The sequence below is a fragment of the Petromyzon marinus genome, unplaced genomic scaffold (assembly GCF_048934315.1).
Source record: "Petromyzon marinus isolate PM22_M1 ecotype Great Lakes invasive population unplaced genomic scaffold, UKy_Petmar_22M1.pri1.0 PM_G_Scaffold_7, whole genome shotgun sequence".
NCBI classification, from domain to species: Eukaryota; Metazoa; Chordata; class Hyperoartia; order Petromyzontiformes; family Petromyzontidae; genus Petromyzon; species Petromyzon marinus.
The window spans coordinates 3,463,082-3,484,425 of NW_027423024.1; the positions used below are offsets into that span (position 1 = coordinate 3,463,082).

Here is a 21,344-nt window from a genome sequence, read left to right on the forward strand (position 1 = left end):
TTGTTTCCCTGCTACGTGACTTTACCGAAAGAACCAAGAATATAAAAAGCGTCACCGTACACCGACATCTGTTGGCCAACTTGCAGCGCAAGGCCTAAAACGTCTGCTTTTCCCAGACAGTCTTCAAATTAAGCACTAAACCCAGGCTCTTCCCCGGCTGAGCTTCAAAGATCTGACGAGATTTGGTGCATTCTGGGTTAATTTTGTTATTTTGTGAGTTGTGGTTGCATTCAGATATTTTTGTTAATCTAAACTACAGTTGACCTTAGAACCCTCAGACACGGGCGTGGGGAGTCCTGGCCTCGTGAAAGATCAGTCGACTTTCTTGCGTTGCCATGACCTTCCACTCGGCGGACTTTGGGAACGGTAGTGGGGTGGGGGTGGTGGGTGTTTGATGATTTTGCTGTAAAGGTTTCCTCTACAAAAGTGGGACACTCCTGGATTTTGCCACCAAGTACTAAGTCATGTTTTGCAGAGGGGTCAAATACTTATTTCCCTCATTAAAATGCAAATCAATTTATAAAATTTTTGACATGCGTTTTTCTGGATTTTTGTTGTTGTTATTCTGTCTCTCACTGTTCAAATAAACCTACCATGAAAATTATAGACTGATCATTTCTTTGTCAGTGGGCAAACGTACAAAATCAGCAGGGGATCAAATACTTTTTCCCTCACTGTAAGTTCGATTACAGGGAATGACTATAACATGAATTGAAAGTGATATCTGGACCCCTTCAAACAAACCGCATTGACCGGTGTGGTGCAGTATGGTCAAGTAACCCATATAATATGGGGAAAGGCATCATCCAGCAGTGGATTGATCTGAGGCTGTGAAAATTGGCTAAGCCTCGAACGCAGATGCACCACGTATACACTGCCGCCTCCTGTCTTATGCCATTACCGACGAGAATGTTGCCCTCTCATACTAAATTAAAACTTTTTTATTTTACCAGGGCCCACTGAGCTGTAAAGCTCTTTTTTTTAGAAGCGACCTGGCCACAAATGATAGCTCAACGAAGTGGCTTATTGTGTGAAAATTTCTAGCAGCCAAATACTCCAAACGCATGCTTCTGAATTGGGAGGGAAAAACCGGAGGACTCGGAGAAAAAGCCACACGACCAAGGGGAGAACATCCAAATATACAGCAGCAGGCGTCAGGGTCGAGATCGAACCAACGACCTCCTGTATACTAGGCGAGGTAGTTAACATCTGGCCACTGTGCTTGCAGCCCATCTTACCCGAGTGAATGTGAGCTTGCATTCTGTGCTCTGGTAACCCGTAATTGTACACAAGCGAGAGTGAGAAAGTACACCGCCAGTGTTTCAGGTCGCCCTATCCGATGAGAGCGATCAAACACGAAGTGCGATTCTCAGAGACAGCAATAATATAATCCCATTCCTCTAGAATTACTGTCAGCTGTGCCCCTATGATGGGAAAGGTTATGCCACTCTTCAGAGGTATGGGGTGCTCTCCTTTCCTTCTCACCTCATCTATGCCAACCGTGTCACGATGTATTTATTTCAATTGTGCCTCTCGTTCGCCAGTCTGATTCTTCAGCTTGTGTACGTCTTGTATCGAGTAGGTGGTGTGGCCAACACCACGCCAAAGGGGCCATCCATAAATGACGTCACGCACCTGGGGGGGGGGGGGGTCAGACATTTGTGACGATGTGTGACGAGGGGGGGGGGTGAGCAATGTGACGTCACATCAAAATGCGCAACTTTAAATAAATATAGACAACACGTTCCACTTAATTAAATAGACTTGTTAATAAATGTTTTCTCCTACAACATCAGAGTGCAGCGGCACAATAAATACGCACTACAATGACAATCGTTTAAAGCGATTTGAAGCATGTTTTATCTTTTTTTTTGGGGGGGGGGGGTCAGACATTTGTGACAATGACGAGGGGGGGGTCAAAAATCGTCCAAAATCGCGTGACGTCATTTATGGACGGCCCCAAAGCCGCTTTTGTCGCCCCAATGCTGACGTATCCACAGCACACCAGGTACTCATTTAAGTCTGAGCCGACATAATTGAGGCCCAGGAAGTCACTGTTGTGACCACATACACACGCACGAACATTCGCCAATGCGTCATCATCGCCACTCCGATCACTTAGCGGCCGACGACAACGACGACGACGACGATGTCTGGGGCCACTCTACCCGATGCAAGGATTCTGCCGACGGCTAAAGGCTCCTCCTCCCGTGCGCCTCTGGCGATGCCCCCCGAACAGCGCTGTGCCGAGATGGCTGCGTCAACGGCGGGCGCTGCGCGGCTCCCTGGCGTGTGCACCTGCAGGGACGGCTACTCGGGGCTTCGCTGCCACAAGCGTACGGCCACCATCTGCTGCTGCTGCTGCCGCCTCTCAAATCCCCGCCGTCAACTCTTCGTAGAGAGAGATTGGGGGGGGGGGGGTATCCGATCGGGATTTCCTTGGCATTTTTCCCTCCAGTCCTCTGCATTCTCAAACTGAAGTTTGTGGGCCAGTCTTCCACGGTCCATTCGCATCTCCCATTAGTCGCCATTGAAGTGTAAATTGGACCGTATCGCTGCATTGTATTGCAGGCTGCTGATTTTGTGGGAAGTGAAAAGTGGGCCGCAGAAAGGTGTATCTACTGGCTTTACGAAACACCTGTTGTAGCCTATAGTTACCTGTGTACTAGAAGACAGCGAAAGAACGCGTCAACTCCTTGGTAGGTCGGTAAGCTGTACAATGTGGTTATTTATATAAGCATCGTGTCTATCTGTTGATTTGAGAGCTGGAATCGAGACATTCTTCCATATAAGCTGGTATGCTTGATTTGTCACATCGTGTTCCCTGAGACATCACAAATAGTGGCATCAAATGACTGCATCTAACAGAGAAATCCATGTTTAGAAGTCTGTCTCCTTCCTGTTTTATTTCCTCGTAATGATGAATATTTCAAATTTTCAGATTCAGGTTAATGTATCAAGATGCGTTAAAATTGTGGGGAAGATACGTGACCGTTAGTCATTATACCCTGGTCAATGCAGGTTGGTGAGGAAACTCACCCGACGTGGATAACCACACACCACTTGCACTCAGATGACCCCAACCACTCGGGACTCAAGCAGGTACACGGATAGCACCGGGAGGTCTTCATCCAGCTGTGGATTGATCGTGGTCAATGATGACATTCAATGTTTAAGGTGTAGTAGCGGTGCAATTGTTAGCACAATGCACTATGAACCCAGCAGCGAGTCAAGTTTGATTACTGATCACGGATGACATCAGTAGCGAGTGATATCTGAACTAATTCCGGGCACCTACCTGTCCTTCACCAATCCACACTGACCAATGTGGTGAATGATGGTCAAACAACCCCCATGGCAGAAACATCGTGGTGGAGGAATTTATCCAGCAGTGGATCGACAAATGTCTTCACATTTAAATAAAATGTTTAGTGCCAAGCGATTGGACTACACATTTTAATTCTAGATTTAAATCTTTCGTGACTGCTAGGATCCATACTCTTTGGTTCTATTGGGTAAAGTCAGCGCTATCCTCCAGACAGTCTCGTCCCTTCACCTGATGAAGGCCGCTTGTGTTGTGGCCGAAACGTCGTGATTTTTTGTTATTTTATTTTCACCTACGTGACTTTACCCAATAGAACCAAAGAGTACTACACATTTTACCCAGCAGAATGGCGGTGATTGTTGCACGCTCAAAACGAAATCGTCTCGCAAGTTCACAGTGTCACATTGTGCGTCTTCATTCTTTGTGCCGTCTGCCTTTTGCTCAAGTCAAGCGCGACGTCCCGTGTAGTCACGGCGCTGTCACTGATCACCAATCGATTATATAATCACTGCACCTGAATGAGTTAAATGAAGACGTCACCCTGCTGCTGCTCTATTTAAGACCGGGAGTAAGTGAGGGCTTTACCATTCTGGCGAATTGCCCGATAATGCTGGATGTAATTACCAGCGAAACGTCGTATTCAAACTGTAAATGTTGTGGATTCACTCTTCAACACACCGGTGGGCTGATGTAGTGAAACTCTTTTGTCAATGTGACACTTTTTTTGCTGATTGGCCGTGTCGGGTGGTGGAGGGTTACGACACATTTATAAATAACGCTAGCTCCGTAACCACCAGGCTAACTACACTAATTACACTGTAACTAGCTACGTGACCACCAGGCTAACTACACTAATTACACCGTAACTAGCTACGTGACCACCAGGCTAACTACACTAATTACACCATAACTAGCTACCTGACCACCAGGCTAACTACACTAATTACACCGTAACTAGCTACGTGACCACCAGGCTAACTACACTAATTACACCGTAACTAGCTACGTGACCACCAGGCTAACTACACTAATTACACTGTAACTAGCTACGTGACCACCAGGCTAACTACACTAATTACACCGTAACTAGCTACGTAACCACCAGGCTAACTACACTAATTACACCGTAACTAGCTACGTCACCACCAGGCTAACTACACTAATTACACCGTAACTAGCTACGTGACCACCAGGCTAACTACACTAATTACACCGTAACTAGCTACCTGACCACCAGGCTAACTACATTAATTACACCGTAACTAGCTACGTGACCATCAGGCTAACTACACTAATTACACCGTAAATAGCTACGTGACCACCAGGCTAACTACACTAATTACACTGTAACTAGCTACGTGACCACCAGGCTAACTACACTAATTACACCGTAACTAACTACGTAACCACCAGGCTAACTACACTAATTACACCGTAACTAGCTACGTCACCACCAGGCTAACTACACTAATTACACCGTAACTAGCTACGTAACCAGGCTAACTACGCTAATTACACTGTAACTAGCTACGTCACCACCAGGCTAACTACACTAATTACACCGTAACTAGCTACGTAACCACCAGGCTAACTACACTAATTACACCGTAACTAGCTACGTGACCACCAGGCTAACTACACTAATTACACCGTAACTAGCTACGTGACCACCAGGCTAACTACACTAATTACACCGTAACTAGCTACCTGACCACCAGGCTAACTACACTAATTACACCGTAACTAGCTACGTGACCACCAGGCTAACTACACTAATTACACCGTAACTAGCTACGTGACCACCAGGCTAACTACACTAATTACACTGTAACTAGCTAAGTGACCACCAGGCTAACTACACTAATTACACCGTAACTAGCTACGTAACCACCAGGCTAACTACACTAATTACACCGTAACTAGCTACGTCACCACCAGGCTAACTACACTAATTACACCGTAACTAGCTACGTGACCACCAGGCTAACTACACTAATTACACCGTAACTAGCTACCTGACCACCAGGCTAACTACATTAATTACACCGTAACTAGCTACGTGACCACCAGGCTAACTACACTAATTACACCGTAACTAGCTACGTGACCACCAGGCTAACTACACTAATTACACTGTAACTAGCTACGTGACCACCAGGCTAACTACACTAATTACACCGTAACTAACTACGTAACCACCAGGCTAACTACACTAATTACACCGTAACTAGCTACGTCACCACCAGGCTAACTACACTAATTACACCGTAACTAGCTACGTAACCAGGCTAACTACACTAATTACACTGTAACTAGCTACGTCACCACCAGGCTAACTACACTAATTACACTGTAACTAGCTACGTAACCACCAGGCTAACTACATTAATTACACTGTAACTAGCTACGTGACCACCAGGCTAACTACACTAATTACACCGTAACTAGCTACGTGACCACCAGGCTAACTACACTAACTACACCGTAACTAGCTACGTCACCACCAGGCTAACTACACTAATTACACCGTAACTAGCTACGTAACCACCAGGCTAACTACACTAATTACACCGTAACTAGCTACGTGACCACCAGGCTAACTACACTAACTACACTGGGAGTAGCTACAACGGACAGAACCCCAGCTTGGGTCCAGGTCCACGTGTTGGTGACTCTTCACGGACGTCGAATGTAGATCTTCAGGATGACAACAGCAACTCTGGGGACCCAGCTTATATCCTCCGTGGTCGTGGCTGGCCTCACCCTTGGCCACGACCACCTTCTAGAATCCCCAAGCAGGATCTCGCCCCGACACGTGACCACCCCTAGCCCCCCACTTGGGGACCCTGTGTAGACTTTACCAGTCACGTGTTCTCCGGGGTCAACCAGAGTGCCATGGCCTATAGTAACCCGATTCCATGGCTGACACTCTCACATCCCATCCTGTAGGAGTCGGCAATGCACACCTGAGCGTGGTGTCACTCAGCGCTATGACTCAGCGCTCACAGAGCCCCTCTAGGGCCAGCACGACACCCGCATACAAGTGGTGTCTGCGATGTGAGCACATCGCACTCCGTGCCTCTCTAGGGCCGGCATTACACAGTGACATCCACGATGTCACTATATACGTGGTGTCCACGATGTGAGTACATCGCACACCGTGCACCTCTAGCGCCGGCATTAAACAGCGACGTCTGCGATGTCAGTACATCTGCATTCCTCTTTCCATCCCAGAGTAACTCTCAGCATGCACCGCTCCACGCTTTTTTCCTAAATACTTTTCAGCTTTTGTTCCATGTTCTTGTTTGATAATTCTTATTTATCACCGGTGCTATGGTATAAGCCATTGTCCTTGTGTATTCTGTGCAACGGCATGGACCATAAATAGCTCGGCACACACCCGGCTTGTTGATGTCCAATTGAACAATGCAATGCGGTGGCACTTGAACCTTAAAGCAGGATCCAAAATCCTGGCTTCTCGAGTTGCCACGCATCACTTCCCCATCCATTTGCCTCAATACTGCAACTGTCCAGGAAGCACAGCAAATCGTGGAAAAACGAACGTCTCCCCATCCATTCGGATCTCAATACAGTCCCTCGCCAGCACTCGAGTCGCGCAAGCCTTTTTGGACCCACGCGCTTAACCTTCAACAATGTAACTTCAAACGTGATATTCTTGGGTCTTTCGGTAAAGTCACGTAGATAGGTTCAAAGAAAATAACAAAAAATAACAAAAAAAACTGCAACGTTTCGATCACAACACAAGCAATCGTCATCAGGAGAGCAATCTTATTATCTCTGAGATCAGGGCTAGGCCAGCCCTGAACAAGATCCGTCGACTCGATCAAGTCGCTCACATTTCTGAAGAGATGCCGCGACACTAAGGTAATACCGATCGCCTTCACACTGACATCTGCTGTTGTCACTTCTCCCAATGGTAAACGGATCTTGTTCAGGGCTGGCCTAGCCCTGATCTCAGGGATAATAAGATTGCTCTCCTGATGACGATTGCTTGTGCTGTGATCGAAACGTCGTAGTTTTTTTTGTTATTTTATTTAAACCTATCTACGTGACTTTACCGAAAGACCCAAGAATGTGAATTCCTGCAGTCACGAAAGCTTTAAGGCAACATTCAAACGTGATTCTTGGAAATCCGAATGAAGTCCACAAGACACAAACACCTCATGAAAGACCCGATGTAAAAGGTACCTGGCTTCAATCTTCCGTAAAGCTTACGGGCTACCCTAAACAACATCCGGTCGATGCACAAAAAAGGAAAATAGAAAAAACTCTCCAGTGTGCGACTGGGCTCACCCAGAACCATGGAACATATAACAATTCAATGCCCGATTCACAAACATAATGGAGGCATTACAGTGATACAATCTGCTACAGCTGACGCAGTCATCCGGCTCTACCACCTCAAAGAAACATTATTGTAGTTGCTACACGTCTGCACATACGAATAAGATGTTTGTGAAACTTGAATCGATGTGGTCATGCTATATAAAGCTGCTGCACTGGCTGAAATTGTCAGTTTGTATTTATGCATGTTGTTGTTGCAACGCGTTTTCTCAGTGGTCCGTGAACAGTACACGTCGTGTTGAGTGACCAGAACGACACGTACTGCCCCTTCGAGCTTAGTTGTTCCCCTAACTGATAAATGGAGGCTAATGAAAACACTGTTCGTACAGACGTGTCTAATGCCATACAAGACATTGATGTATGGCACCAGTTACCGCAAATGCGAGCTGTTACCTGAGCAAAATGTAACCAAGCAAAAAGTACATTTAAAATGAATAAATCCAACACTCAGTTCAGCAGAAAATACTGAACGTATGATCACCAAAAATAGAATGCGACTTCTAGATTTGAAGCTTTCGTGACTGCAAGGATGAAATTGTCAGTTTGTATTTATGAATGTTGTTGTTGCAACGCAACAACAACATGCATAGTGGTATTTCAAACTCCCAGGGTGGTGTATTATCATCTTGTGCTAATTCCAAACTTTGTCAGTGGTGCGTTTCATGCTAATTTCCTTTGTCAGAGCGTTTGCTGTTTGCCCCCTCACAGCTTAAAGGGAGGCGACCAGCGCTTGGCTTTCTTCACTCCAACGCTGCCCGCTGGACAGGTTGGTCCCTTCACCTGATGAAGGCCGCTTGTGTTGTGGCCGAAACGTCGTGATTTTTGTTGTTTTAATTTTTTTACCTACGTGACTTTACCGAATAGAACCAAAGAGTAAGAATGCCACTTATAATTATACACATTAAACAGGATGTAATTGAATGGAGTGATGGCACTAGGAAACTGACGAAACAACCAGTTCAATTCCCAGCCACAGTTAACATCAGTGGGTGAAGAATGACCGACATGGTGTGGTGAGGCCTTCGTTTAAGCAGTGGGTTGACAAAACGCTGTAAATGATGAACAGTGAACACATTACAATTCTCCAGTGAACTGTTTATCAACACATGGTAAACATGCCTATAAAAGTGGCAAGGCTCCAAAATACAACTTGTTAAAATGTTGTTGTTGGGTGTCAATTGAAATTTGACATATCCACATATCTGTAACATTCCCAGAGTAAAGAACATGACAACTTAAACTGGACATATTTCCAGGTACATTCATGTTTTTTCAACTTTTAAATACACAGCAAAATAGATTCAAAGCTTTCGTGACTGCAGGAATGACTCTTTGGTTCTTTCGGGTAAAGTGTAGTAATTTCTTTCGACGAGACTTTACCGAAAATAAAAAGTGTAACACTGCAAAATGTCATGAATGAAAATATTAACATCAAAAACAATTTTAATGAAAAAAATGTGGAATAAGTGGTGCAGAGCTAAAAGCAGCTTTTTTTCTTATATCCAAATACTGATTTCTAGAAGAGATCAGATAACGGTAATATATTTACCACATGAAAAGGGTTTATATTGCCATTTATAATGCAAATCAATTTAGAAAACACGTAATATACAAGAATGGTTCATTTTGCAATTCCAATCATCTGCTGACAATTCATTGTAAAAGGGCCTTACAAAACATTTATATTACATCCAAAACAGTATTATCTGTAATGGAAAAAGATAAAAAGGTCAAACATTGGGGCACTATACCGCATTTCTAGCTTCCATTTTATATTTTTGTATTACAATTGTAGCAAAATTTTTTAATTTAACCAATTAACATATTTTCATCTCTGAATATGCAAAAAAACTCGTGGGAAGAACCCAAAACTGTCTTGCATGCAATCACACTTTTTCAAAACACACACTTTTTACAAAGACCATATTATTATTTCTGCAATTATATATATTTTTTGGCAGTTACAGTATATCCATTTTCCAATAAACATTTACATTTGGCGCAAAGTGTTTTCAATTTCGGAAGTCATACAAGGCAACAATTTGAAGAGTACATTATCGGTAACTGCCTGATATATTTCAGGGGTCAATTAGTCCACCGCACTCACACTCACTTATGACAGCATAGACTTGCTGCAGATTAGAACCCCAATCAGATTTCAATGCTTTAACTCTCACCATGACAACAAATAACTTCCCCGAATCACCTAATCAGTTTTTAATTGAATAGGTAGAGTGCAATGTACCATATACATCTTTAGCATCAAATATATATATAAGGACGAAACTAAAATATTAAACAAATAACAAAATAAATAGACTGCTTACAACACTGGCTATCCTTAATTTTGCATGTATTATCCAACTTGTTTTGTACGTTTAACACGTTAAAAAAACTCCAACATTCTCGTCGTTTGCATTTGTTCATATCCCAACACATTGCATTAGATTGTAATATTCTTAAAATCGACTCAAATCCATGACACTGCTCATTTGTTGTACTTTCATATTATATCTGTGCTTCCAAATCTATGTGTGTAATCCTTCAAAGCTTATGCAAGCTTAATTTTAAGTGAGAGGCTACGTAAAACAGCGCTGATGCAAAAATTATGGTCCTTCCAATCACGTAAAACTCTGGGTTGACATGATGCTACGAGTTGGTAATAGATGAAATTCATAATAAAAACAAATCATTACAATATAATACGAAACAAAACTTAGAAAACAGCACATCTTGTTTCCGTGAATACAAACTACTAAATTGATGGACATAAGATTTACTTTTGTTGTAAGTCAAAAACCTTTGGGTCATACATGAAAGCCCATACGAGCAAAAAAGTGAAATGTTATCAACTGCGTAACATGGCCAAATTGATGCTGTGCCTTGCCTTTTCTTACACCGAGCACTCCATCCATGCTTTGTTATACGCAGGATACACGACTGCAATATTATCTTTGTCAGTCTTCAAACTCGCGCAATCATAGTACTCCTGTTCTAGTCAATGCATAAGCTGTCTGTGCAATGAAAAATCAATCTGAAAAGTTTACCTCTTGAATTAAGGCCTTATATGGCTTGGCACATTCTTATCTTTTAGAACTGGTTGTTCCCTATACCACTATCTGTAACCTTGAGTACACAGACACTGGACGAATACTCATCCTTCACGTTAAGGTAGACATTGCAGGGTTTTAGACCATTCTGTTTTTGCTTAACTAAACAATTGAACCAAATTGTCCTGCCACCTAGGGACAATCACATCGAACGTTTTATTTTACACTCTCTCAATTGGGATATGTCGTGGTGTTTATTAGGTTGTAGTTTTCCACTTTTTCTACATATATACTTGTTTATAGAGTTGTAGATGTATAGATGTAACACTATATTACATGGTAAAGTGAATTTGGCCACCTTTTTGTGAAAGTAAACATATTTGCTTAAATTAACATTATTTTCAAAGCAGAGGAAAGTTGGTAGTCTGATGCAAAGTCTTCACGGTTGTTTGCATGGAGGCCACAGGTAAATAACCGCACCGTGCAGCCAAAGTTTTCCTGGTCATAGATGTTCTTTGCCTGCCACCGTTAAGTCTGTTTGAGACGCTTGCATGGAGGTCCCAGCTGTGGAGACTGGGCCGTGGCCAAGGCACGGAAAGCATCCGCAACCAGGTGAGGGCGAGACAGAACCATGGACTTCCAGCCCGCCGTCTCCATTACGTCCATCGCATGACTGCAAGTACAAGTCAGGGTTAAGCGAGCTCCTAATAAGCAGTGTCTATAAGGATTGGGGCAAACGGTTAGTCTCCATTAAAAGGGACTGTAATGCAAATTGCCAGGTAACATCATCAATGTTACGCAGCTCAGTGACAGTCACACTCTCACTAGACTTGCCTGTTTATTATGAAGTCAATGGCCCGGGCCTTCAACTGCTCTGCACTGTGCAAATCGGCCAAGATCAAAGTCTCTACAACATTTTCCACCGACAAGTTTGTGCATAGTGCCTCCTCGCACATCACCTTCAACCTCTCTAATGCATACTTGAGAAAAGTAAAAACAAAGTGCAATTTCAGTATTAAGAACACTATTTTCTCTACCTATTTCGCTTGTATAACATTCCCTCACCCCATGAACTACTTTATAAACGCAGTATATAGCAGTCAAATGTTTGAGAATTTTCTTAAAACATGGCATCAACCTTTCAGCATATTTATGTTTTAAGTCATGTATTTATTGATCTCTACTATAATTAGGGGTCCTTGTCCTAAACTTTATTATATTGGTTACAAAGTCATGCAAATTACAAAGGAGGTGAGATGTTGTTTTCCAAGAGCTTAAAGAGTTTGGTTGTTAAGCTGATAAACAATGCAACTGCAAGCCACCATATTTCAACTCTAGCAGAATATTAAACTTTAATGAACAAAGCTTGAACATGCGACTTTATACGATTTGTATTCTTATTTCATTACAATCGCTTTAGGAACTATTGAATATGATGTTCCAGAAGGGAGAGTAATGACTCTTAACTGATTATCTGGCAGATCTTCAGGAACAGCAGGATATCCGTTTCCTTAATAAAAGTATATTTGTTCCAATTTATTTCTATACAGCCATGCCATATCAAACAATCTTTTAAAACACTTCCCTTTATTTTATTACTAATTGTATCAATTGTTAATGTGATTAACAAAAAACCCTCAATACAAGAACACACAGCCAAATGGTTGCACTTAGGATAAAAATGCTGCATGTGAATGCACTTCAATGCACACGTACTAGCCTCTAGCATGGACTAATACCAGTTTGACATTCAATTCAATTGTGAAATTGCATGACAATTTATATTTTTTGTTGAAAATTCAATCATCTCCCAGGACATCAATTCCAAAACCTGAAAGCACTAATGTGAACGTCTACATCATATACATTTGCTATTCATATTATTTGTGACACGGGCTTTAGAAAATACCTAAATGCTGTTTTAATTTCACTTGCGACCTACAACTGCATACCGATACATCACAAGGTGGTGCGATCTCATGTTAATATTTTAAGCGTGTAACCTTGTCAGCAGCGGCCAGCAGCTCATCAGCCATCTTCTCCAGGTTTGGAGCCCTTCCCGTATAGACAAAACTCATCATTTCCTTGAACACGTCAGGCTCCACATCATTAATCTCCACTCGATTCTGCAAGGTAGCAACACAATATATTCAAATTAACTTCGGCATATATTGGGAGACGAAAATATAGCATTAAATTAAATAAACATCCTTTATATCTACACAACACATGTAAAGTGGCTCCATTCAAGTTGTATTCAACTTGCCGATGACTATTTATTGCGCGTAATAAATCCATTCTTGACACACATGCAATGGCCTTCTGTGAAATGTTGTATAAAAAATAGCTATAAAATACAATCTAACATTCCCTCGGAATGAATACTTTTTGATAATAAATGTGCAATGCGCCAAAAGAGTTACTAGGGTAATAGTTCAACATTTGACAGCACTCTCAAGAGATACTTATCAACCGATCCATTGTGACAAATGCACCTTGGAAATGTATGATCACAGTATTAATGTGCTGTATTAAGATTGCATTTAAAGATACCTTTTTGCTCTCTTCCATTTCATGTTCAAACATAGCATTAAAAACAAGTGACCGACCTGAAAAAGGTAAAGCAACTGTTAACAAATAGAGTAAAACCTTGGATTGCGAGAATAATTTGTTCCGGAAACGTGTTTGTAATCCAAAGCACTCGTATATCAAAGCACTCGTATATCAGTTGTGATCACGTGACGCTCGGCAGACAAAGCGTATACGTACTACTCGTATTGCAAAACCTCACTCGTTTATCAAATTAATATTTATTAAAAAAATTTGCTCGTCTTGCAAAACACTTGCAGACCAAGTTACTCGCAATTCAAGGTTTTACTGTACAGTGAATTGGAAAAACACCAGAATGTGGTACAGACACATTTAGATGTTATATCTAGAGATTAAATAATCTAGATACAAAAGAGGTAAAATCCAGATCCATATTTTATTTCATATGGCATATCCATTACAGATTTGTCAAACATGGACGCAAATAAATGTCCAAATTAGAGGCTCAAAACCTACACCATAACTGCATTGTGAAAAATGAATTCCTGCACAACAACGATATAGTGAAGTAAATAAAAACGGAATAAAAACTTTAGCAACAGGCTAATTAAATATGTTCATCTCTCACACAATACAATATTACATTTATATATGTAGTGACATCGCGAATGTCACTGTGTAATGCCGGCTATAGAGAGGCACGGCGTGCGATGTATTAACATCGCGGGCACCATGTGGATGTGGGTGCAGTACCGGCCCGAGAGGGGCATGGTGAGCGCTGTCTGACAGTGCTGAGTGGCACCACGCTCTGCGTGGGGTGCCGACCCCTACAGGATAGGGTGTGAGAGTGCTGGCCATGGGAATGGGGTTACCAAGGGCCATGGCACTTGACCACGAAGGACACGTGACCGGTAAAGTGTACACAGGGCCCCCAGGTGGGGGCTAGGGGTGGTCACGTGTCAGGGCCGGGAACCCGCTAGAGGATTCCAGAAGGTGGTCGTGGCCAAGGGCGGAGCCACCCCCGCCACAGAGGATAAAAGCCGGGTCCCTGAGAGGGACCGGCTGCTGTTGTTCATCCTGAAGAATCTACGTCCTACAAGAGTCACCAACACGTGGACCCGGACCCCGGCCAGGGTCCGGTCCGTCGTAGCTAATTCCCGTGTAATTAGTGTAGATAGCCTGGTGGTCCACCACCATAGGTTGTTCATGTGTTACGGGGTAGTACCCCGTGTGTCGGTTGAAGAAGTGCGTCTGTGACTCAGTTGAATTCATTACACATATTTACTGATGTATCCTTTAACAAAAAGCATTACAAATTGACGTAAGCATTTGCCAGTGTTAGTTAATAAAATTCAGTGTAAAACAGGAAATGGCTGTAGTTGATTACCCCAAACTAATTACAGTATCATTAATTATATGGTTCTATTGTACACTAAACGACGCATGTGTTGCTTGTTGTGGCACAGACCTGCCAATACGGCCTTGTGTGCTTTAAACTCCTGGCCACCAACACGAAGCAGGCAGTCAGTGAAGCGGGAATTGTCCCAGATCTCCCCGAAGTCAACTGCCAGCCGGCAATCTGGCACTATCAATGTACTCATGCTGGATTGACCAGAAATGTTCACGGAATCCTGCACCACACTAACCTGCATAGACATCAACCAGCTTTGAGAAGGCATTTGATGAATTTTTTTTACAAATCCTCACTTAACTACACATTTTGCATGAAGATGTAGGCTTTGGTTCAATCAAGCAAGCAAATCTGCACAGACATCCTATATCAGAACAAGTGTTGTGAATAATGCCAAAATAGAGGTCCGTGAAATGTTTTTCATATTAATCAATTTTCATTCTATATTTTTGTCAAGTTATTTTACACTGTATAAACAGTTTAAACAGGTAGTGAGGCCCCTAATTATGGGTTCTGCACAACAACAGAGGAAGTGAACAGCCCTTCTTGATGTGCTTCCTTTCATTATCAAAAATGCTTGTATTTTGTAAAGTATTTTAAAGGTAAAAAATATAAATCTGGCTGATTAAAAGGACCCCCCTAAGGACAAGAAACATTTACATCAAACTGGCTGATGTCCGAGAATAGGAAAAGGAATTCATGTGGCGACATTTAAACAAAACACTTTATGTAATACCTGACATTCTAGTTTATAAAAATGTCAAGGTTTAAATATAAACACTATCCAGAGGGAGAAAACCTAAAAAAAATTACGCTTGATTATTTAATTGTTGTGCTATGTTAACTCTAGCACCAGTGGAGGAAAAACGTGCTTGTAAAACTCATGTTAACAATTTCCTTGTATGGAACAGGGAAAGTAATTATTACAATCATCAATTAAGTAGAATATTGACTCCAACTGTGCAATTGTAATGACTAAAATAGAAAATTACACATTAGCTGCAGCATGTCATACTTACTTCACCAAAGAGTGTCAGTTTGTTATCTGGAAGCAAGCTATTAGATTCATCAAGCAAAAAATCTCTTCGAATGAATTTTTTAAATCCCCAGTCTTTTCCTTGGAAAAAGCGGTATGCTCGCGGGCTCTCTGTAAAAAAATAGATTTCAAACAATACTCACCAGTTCTTACAATAAACGGTGGTAATTTCATGTAATAGGAAAAAAAAATGTTATTCTATTTTCAAAGTGTAAAGACAGCAATGTATTCTAAAGCCCTGCGCCACGGTGGCAGTCAACTACCTCGCCTGGTATATAGGTCATGGGGTTCGATCTCAACCCTGATGCCTGTATATTTGGAATCTGCATGTTCTCCTTGTGGTTGCATGTATTTTTATCCAGATCTTCCGGTTTTTCCCTCCATATTTATAAAAATCCAGAGTATTTGGCTGCTATACATTTCCACACAATAAGCCATCTCGTTAAGCTATCGTTTGTGGCCGGGGCACTTCTGAAAAAGAGCTATGTACAGTGAGGGAAAAAAGTATTTGATTCCCTGCTGATTTTGTACGTTTGCCCACTGACAAAGAAATTATCAGTCTATCATTTTAATGGTAGGTTTATTTGAACAGTGAGAGACAGAAAAACAACAAAATTCAGAAAAACGCATGTCAAAAATTGATTTGCATTTTAATGAGGGAAATAAGTATTTGACCCCTCTGCAAAACATGACCTAGTACTTGGTGGCAAAACCCTTGTTGGCAATCACAGAGGTCAGACGTTTCTTGTAGTTGGCCACCTGGTTTGCACACATCTCAGGAGGGATTTTGTCCCACTCCTCTTTGCAGATCTTCTCCAAGTCATTAAGGTTTCGAGGCTGATGTTTGGCAACTCGAACCTTCAGCTCCCTCCACATATTTTCTATGGGATTAAGGTCTGGAGACTGGCTAGGCCACTCCAGGACCTTAATGTGCTTTTTCTTGAGCCACTCCTTTGTTGCCTTGGCCGTGTGTTTTGGGTTATTGTCATGCTGGGATACCCATACATGACCCATTTTCAATGCCCTGGCTGAGGGAAGGAGGTTCTCACCCAAGATTTGACGGTACATGACCCCGTCCATTTTCCCTTTGATGCGGTGAAGTTGTCCCGTCTCCTTAGCAGAAAAACACCCCCAAAGCATAATGTTTACACCTCCATGTTTGACAGTGGGGATGGTGTTCTTGGGGTCATAGGCAGCATTCCTCCTCCTCCAAACACGGCGAGTTGAGTTGATGCCAAAGAGGTCCATTTTGGTCTCATCTGACCACAACACTTTCACCCAGTTGTCCTCTGAATCACTCAGATGTTCATTGGCAAGCTTCAGACAGGCATGTATATGTACTTTGTTTTGCAGGGGGACCTTGCGGGCGCTGCAGGATTTCAGTCCTTCACGGCGTAGTGTGTTACCAATTGTTTTCTTGGTGACTATGGTCCCAGCTGCCTTGAGATCATTGACAAGATCCTCCCGTGTAGTTCTGGGCTGATTCCTCACCGTTCTCATGATCATTGCAACCCCACGAGGTGAGATCTTGCATGGGGCCCCAAACCGAGGGAGATTGACAGTTCTTTTGTGTTTCTTCCATTTGCGAATAATCGCACCAACTGTTGTCACCTTCTCACCAAGCTGCTTGGCAATGGTCTTGTAGCCCATTCCAGCCTTGTGTAGGTCTACAATCTTGTCCCTGACATCCTTGGAGAGCTCTTTGGTCTTGGCCATGGTGGAGAGTTTGGAATCTGATTGATTGCTTCTGTGGAAAGGTGTCTGTTATACAGGTAAGCTGAGATTAGGAGCACTCCCTTTAAGAGTGTGCTCCTAATCTCAGCTCGTTACCTGTATAAACGACACCTGGGAGCCAGAAATCTTTCTGATTGAGAGGGAGTCAAATACTTATTTCCCTCATTAAAATGCCAATCAATTTATACAATTTTTGACATGCGTTTTTCTGGATTTTGTTGTTGTTATTCTGTCTCTCACTGTTGAAATAAACCTACCATTAAAATTATAGACTGATCATTTCTTTGTTAGTGGGCAAACGTACAAAATCAGCAGGGCATCAAATATTTTTTCCCACACTGTAGTTCAGTGGGCCTTGCCTGGTAAAATAAAAATAGTTCAGTTTAGCTTTTAACTTCAAGGTAGATGAAAATCAGACCTGGATTTAAGTGTATGAATATATAGTTCATATGGATTAGTTGAATGTGTTTGTGTATTAATAATGCTTGTCTTTGTAAACATGGTTGTGTGACGTGAGTTACATGTTAACATTACCAAAGACAACACCAAAGCAAATAATAAGAAAAAAACATGAAAGTTTAAAACAAAAAGATAGATTTAGACTCTCAGAAACATGTTAATAGCCTTAGCAAAGCACAGTAAATGTATGGATGTCATCACTTAAAATAGTTATCGCGCATTGAAAGAGTATCCTGAAAGTAATAAAGCAATTATAAAACAAACAATATGAACCACTAAAGCAAGGTAAAGGAGAAGTGTGAAATGGGATGAAAATGCCAACCTTTGTAAAACCACCAGAAATGAATAAAAAAATGGATGAGAATACAAACAAAAATAATGAAGTTGTAATAAACAGTGAGTGCAAGCAGAAAAATAAAGCCGTCACTTGATAAATTACAATGGAATAACACATGGTGAAGATTGTAAAACTAGGAAAAGAAATGTCCGTGAATGACAATGTCCAGGTACACTAAGCAAAATAAAATAATTATTGGAGGGTCAATATCATGGAAAACACAAAAAATATGCATAATGGCAACTTCTGAAGGTGGAACAGGATCAAGAGCACTTTTGGAATATGAATTTGATAATGAAAAGTTGCAATGTGCTACAGGATGAAAGATTCCAATCTAGTGCATATTACCTACTATGAAACACTGATTACAAACAGAAACACTGACAAATGGAACAAAACCAAAAAGTACACAAAGCGTGGAGAGAAGTATGTTGAGAATTACAGTGAGAAACTGAAAGAGGAACACGTTGGTCAAATCAAAACGGCAAATTAGAGACAACATATTGACTGTTGTAAATATAGATTGGGCTTGGACAGGACACATCGCTAAATGGGATGGTTGATGGATAAGACTAGTGGTCGAATAGGAAGAAAAGTAGAGTACATGCCCAAGACGATGTCAAACGTAGACAAGGAGATATTAGATCAGCTCATGTGAAGGATGAGGGATCGTGTTCGTAAGGTTTATACAATGTTTCAAGCAGTCGATAAATAATGGCTGATTATGATATAATCCTGTTACCAAATACACATATGACGTGAATTGATACTTAAATACAAGTAGTTTCACCCATAGCCTTGGTTTCCTCTCCCTTGGCATTAAGAATAGAAACCTTGAACTTGGCGTAGACTTCACTCTTGGGACAGCTGACCAATAACAAGTACAACGATAGGTAATCTTTACTCTCTTCGTCAAGACCCTTGGGGTGTATGCGTAGGCACCTGATTGAACATATAAACAAGACATATTAGGTGTGTATGTATGCGCAGACTACATTGCTAAAACAATATAGTATGAACTAAAACATGCACTATGCAAAATTGTTCTAGTAAAGCACCTCCGTGAGCATTGTGATTTTTTTTTAATGTCATAAAATAGCCAGAATTTACTGTACCATTTCAATGTATCATTGGTGCCTGCTGAAAATGTAGAACTCTTGAGAACTTGGCCCATTTCTTCACGACAGAAGCTGAAATTGTTGATGGTCCACATATAAGAGAACTTTACAACCTTAACCTGAAATACACGAGCACATAACAGCTATAAAGCTCATTCATTACCATAAATACATGACCATTGACAAACCCTCAAGTATTTCACCCACACATCTGAATATTGTGCTCAAAAACACAAACTGCCTATAAGGAAAGAAACATTACTGTAAATGAAAGGGTCTTATTAGTGTTCTGGGATTACCTTGCATGTTCATTACTGCACAGCGTTAACACAAGTCTCAACATGTCATAGATTAGAGTGTGCAATAAAAGGCCTTTTTATTTTTTTTATTTGATAAAAACTGCTGCCCCTTTTGTAAAAATACACTACCAGTCAAAATCAGAGACAATTATCTAGTATAATGTTGTTAGTGCAATTCTATGAACTTTGCAATCTGATGTACAAAAATAGCCTGTAAAATGATAATCCATAATTGCACTTACACATAATTATGAAACCATTTTGGATGGCTTTGCGATGAACAAAAAACGTGTAAAAGTTAAATGCATTAGCCATGCGCATACTTTGACCGGCACAAGACGGAGACCCGTTGAATGTGATTGGCCACAGGGGAACAAGTTACCTGTGTGTAGCACCAGCTTTCTGCGATGGGCGCATTGGACATTTCAGACGGAGGTGGGGGGCTCGGGGCCCTGGACATGTTTGCATTGAATGCGAGGGAAGTGACATCATCAGGTGACATTAAGAGGGAAGTGACATCATGAGGTGACATTAAGCAGGAAGTGACATCATCAGGCGACATTAAGAAGGAAGTGACATCAGGCGACATTTAGACGGAAGTGACATCATCAGGTGACATTGAGAGGGGAAGTGACATCGGTAGGCAACATTAAGAGGGAAGTGACATCATCAGGCGACATTAAGAGGGAAGTGACATCATCAGGCGATATTAAGAGGGAAGTGACATCATCAGGCGATATTAACAGGGAAGTGACATCATTAGGCGACATTAAGAGGTAAGTGACATTAAATTTTGATTTAAAGCTTTCGTGACTGCAGTAATTCATATTCTTAGTTTTTTCGGTAAAGTCACGTTGAAGAGAAACAACAAAATAACAAAATATATATAAAACAATACAAAATTCTCACGACGTTTCGACCATAACTCAAACGGTCATCATCAGGTGTGTCGGTTTGCATAAATGTATTTTAAAAACGGCACATTTATTTATTTATTTATTTAAAAAAACGTTGGCGTCACGCGCAGCGATTGGCAGTTTGCCCAGGACTAGCCCATCTATTTTTTTTGAAAAGAGGAGGGGGGAGACGAAATTTTTTATAATGTATGCTGTCTGAAAGCCACTGTAAGCGTGAACAATAAATCAAGAACTGAAATGATTTATCAAATCTTTCCAATGATTGCTAAGATAGAATCCATCTTCTCGGTTGAAATTGTCTCTGTGCTTGTATATGTGGATAGCCTCATGAACGAATCTCTCATGGAAGCCAGATGGCTTACAAAGAACCTCCGTCTTGGAAAAGTCAATGGCATGTGAGCCTACTGAATTAGAACAATGATCTGCTACGGCCGAGGTGTTGGTCCTACCGTGTTTAAGGTCTGCTTTATGTTCACGAATGCGGTCCGAGACATGGCGTTTGGTTTCTCCAATGTAACTACTACCACAGAGGCAACTTAGTTTGTAGACACCAGGGTATTGTATGTCCGGAATCACATCTTTTACAGACGGAACCAGATCACGGATTTTATGTAATGTGTTGAAACGGACCTGGATCTTGTGTTTATTCAAGATTTTGGAGATCTTTTTTGTGATCCCAGCAATGTAGGGTAAAGTGATGGTTTTGAAAGGCTCCTCAAGAGGGTTCTTCTTCATGGTTTGAG

General features: G+C 41.6%; 1 protein-coding gene across 2 annotated transcripts; it reads right to left on the bottom strand.

Moving 5' to 3' along the window:
- Positions 1–8,935: 8,935 nt before the first annotated feature.
- On the bottom strand, positions 8,936–20,184 carry LOC142920211 (speckle-type POZ protein-like). 2 transcript variants are annotated; one of them, XM_076062695.1, is made up of 8 exons: positions 20,067–20,184; positions 19,383–19,504; positions 19,058–19,209; positions 15,721–15,848; positions 14,759–14,936; positions 13,294–13,349; positions 12,744–12,866; positions 8,936–11,720 (listed from the first exon to the last, which is right to left on the bottom strand). In XM_076062695.1, the coding sequence occupies exons 1-8, from the start codon at positions 20,142–20,144 to the stop codon at positions 11,565–11,567; spliced, it is 993 nt and encodes a 330-aa protein (XP_075918810.1). In that variant the 5' UTR covers positions 20,145–20,184; the 3' UTR covers positions 8,936–11,564. The 2 variants fall into 2 exon arrangements, with proteins under 2 accessions (XP_075918810.1, XP_075918811.1); XM_076062696.1 differs by lacking the exon at positions 20,067–20,184 and adding an exon at positions 19,927–20,014.
- Positions 20,185–21,344: the final 1,160 nt, after the last annotated feature.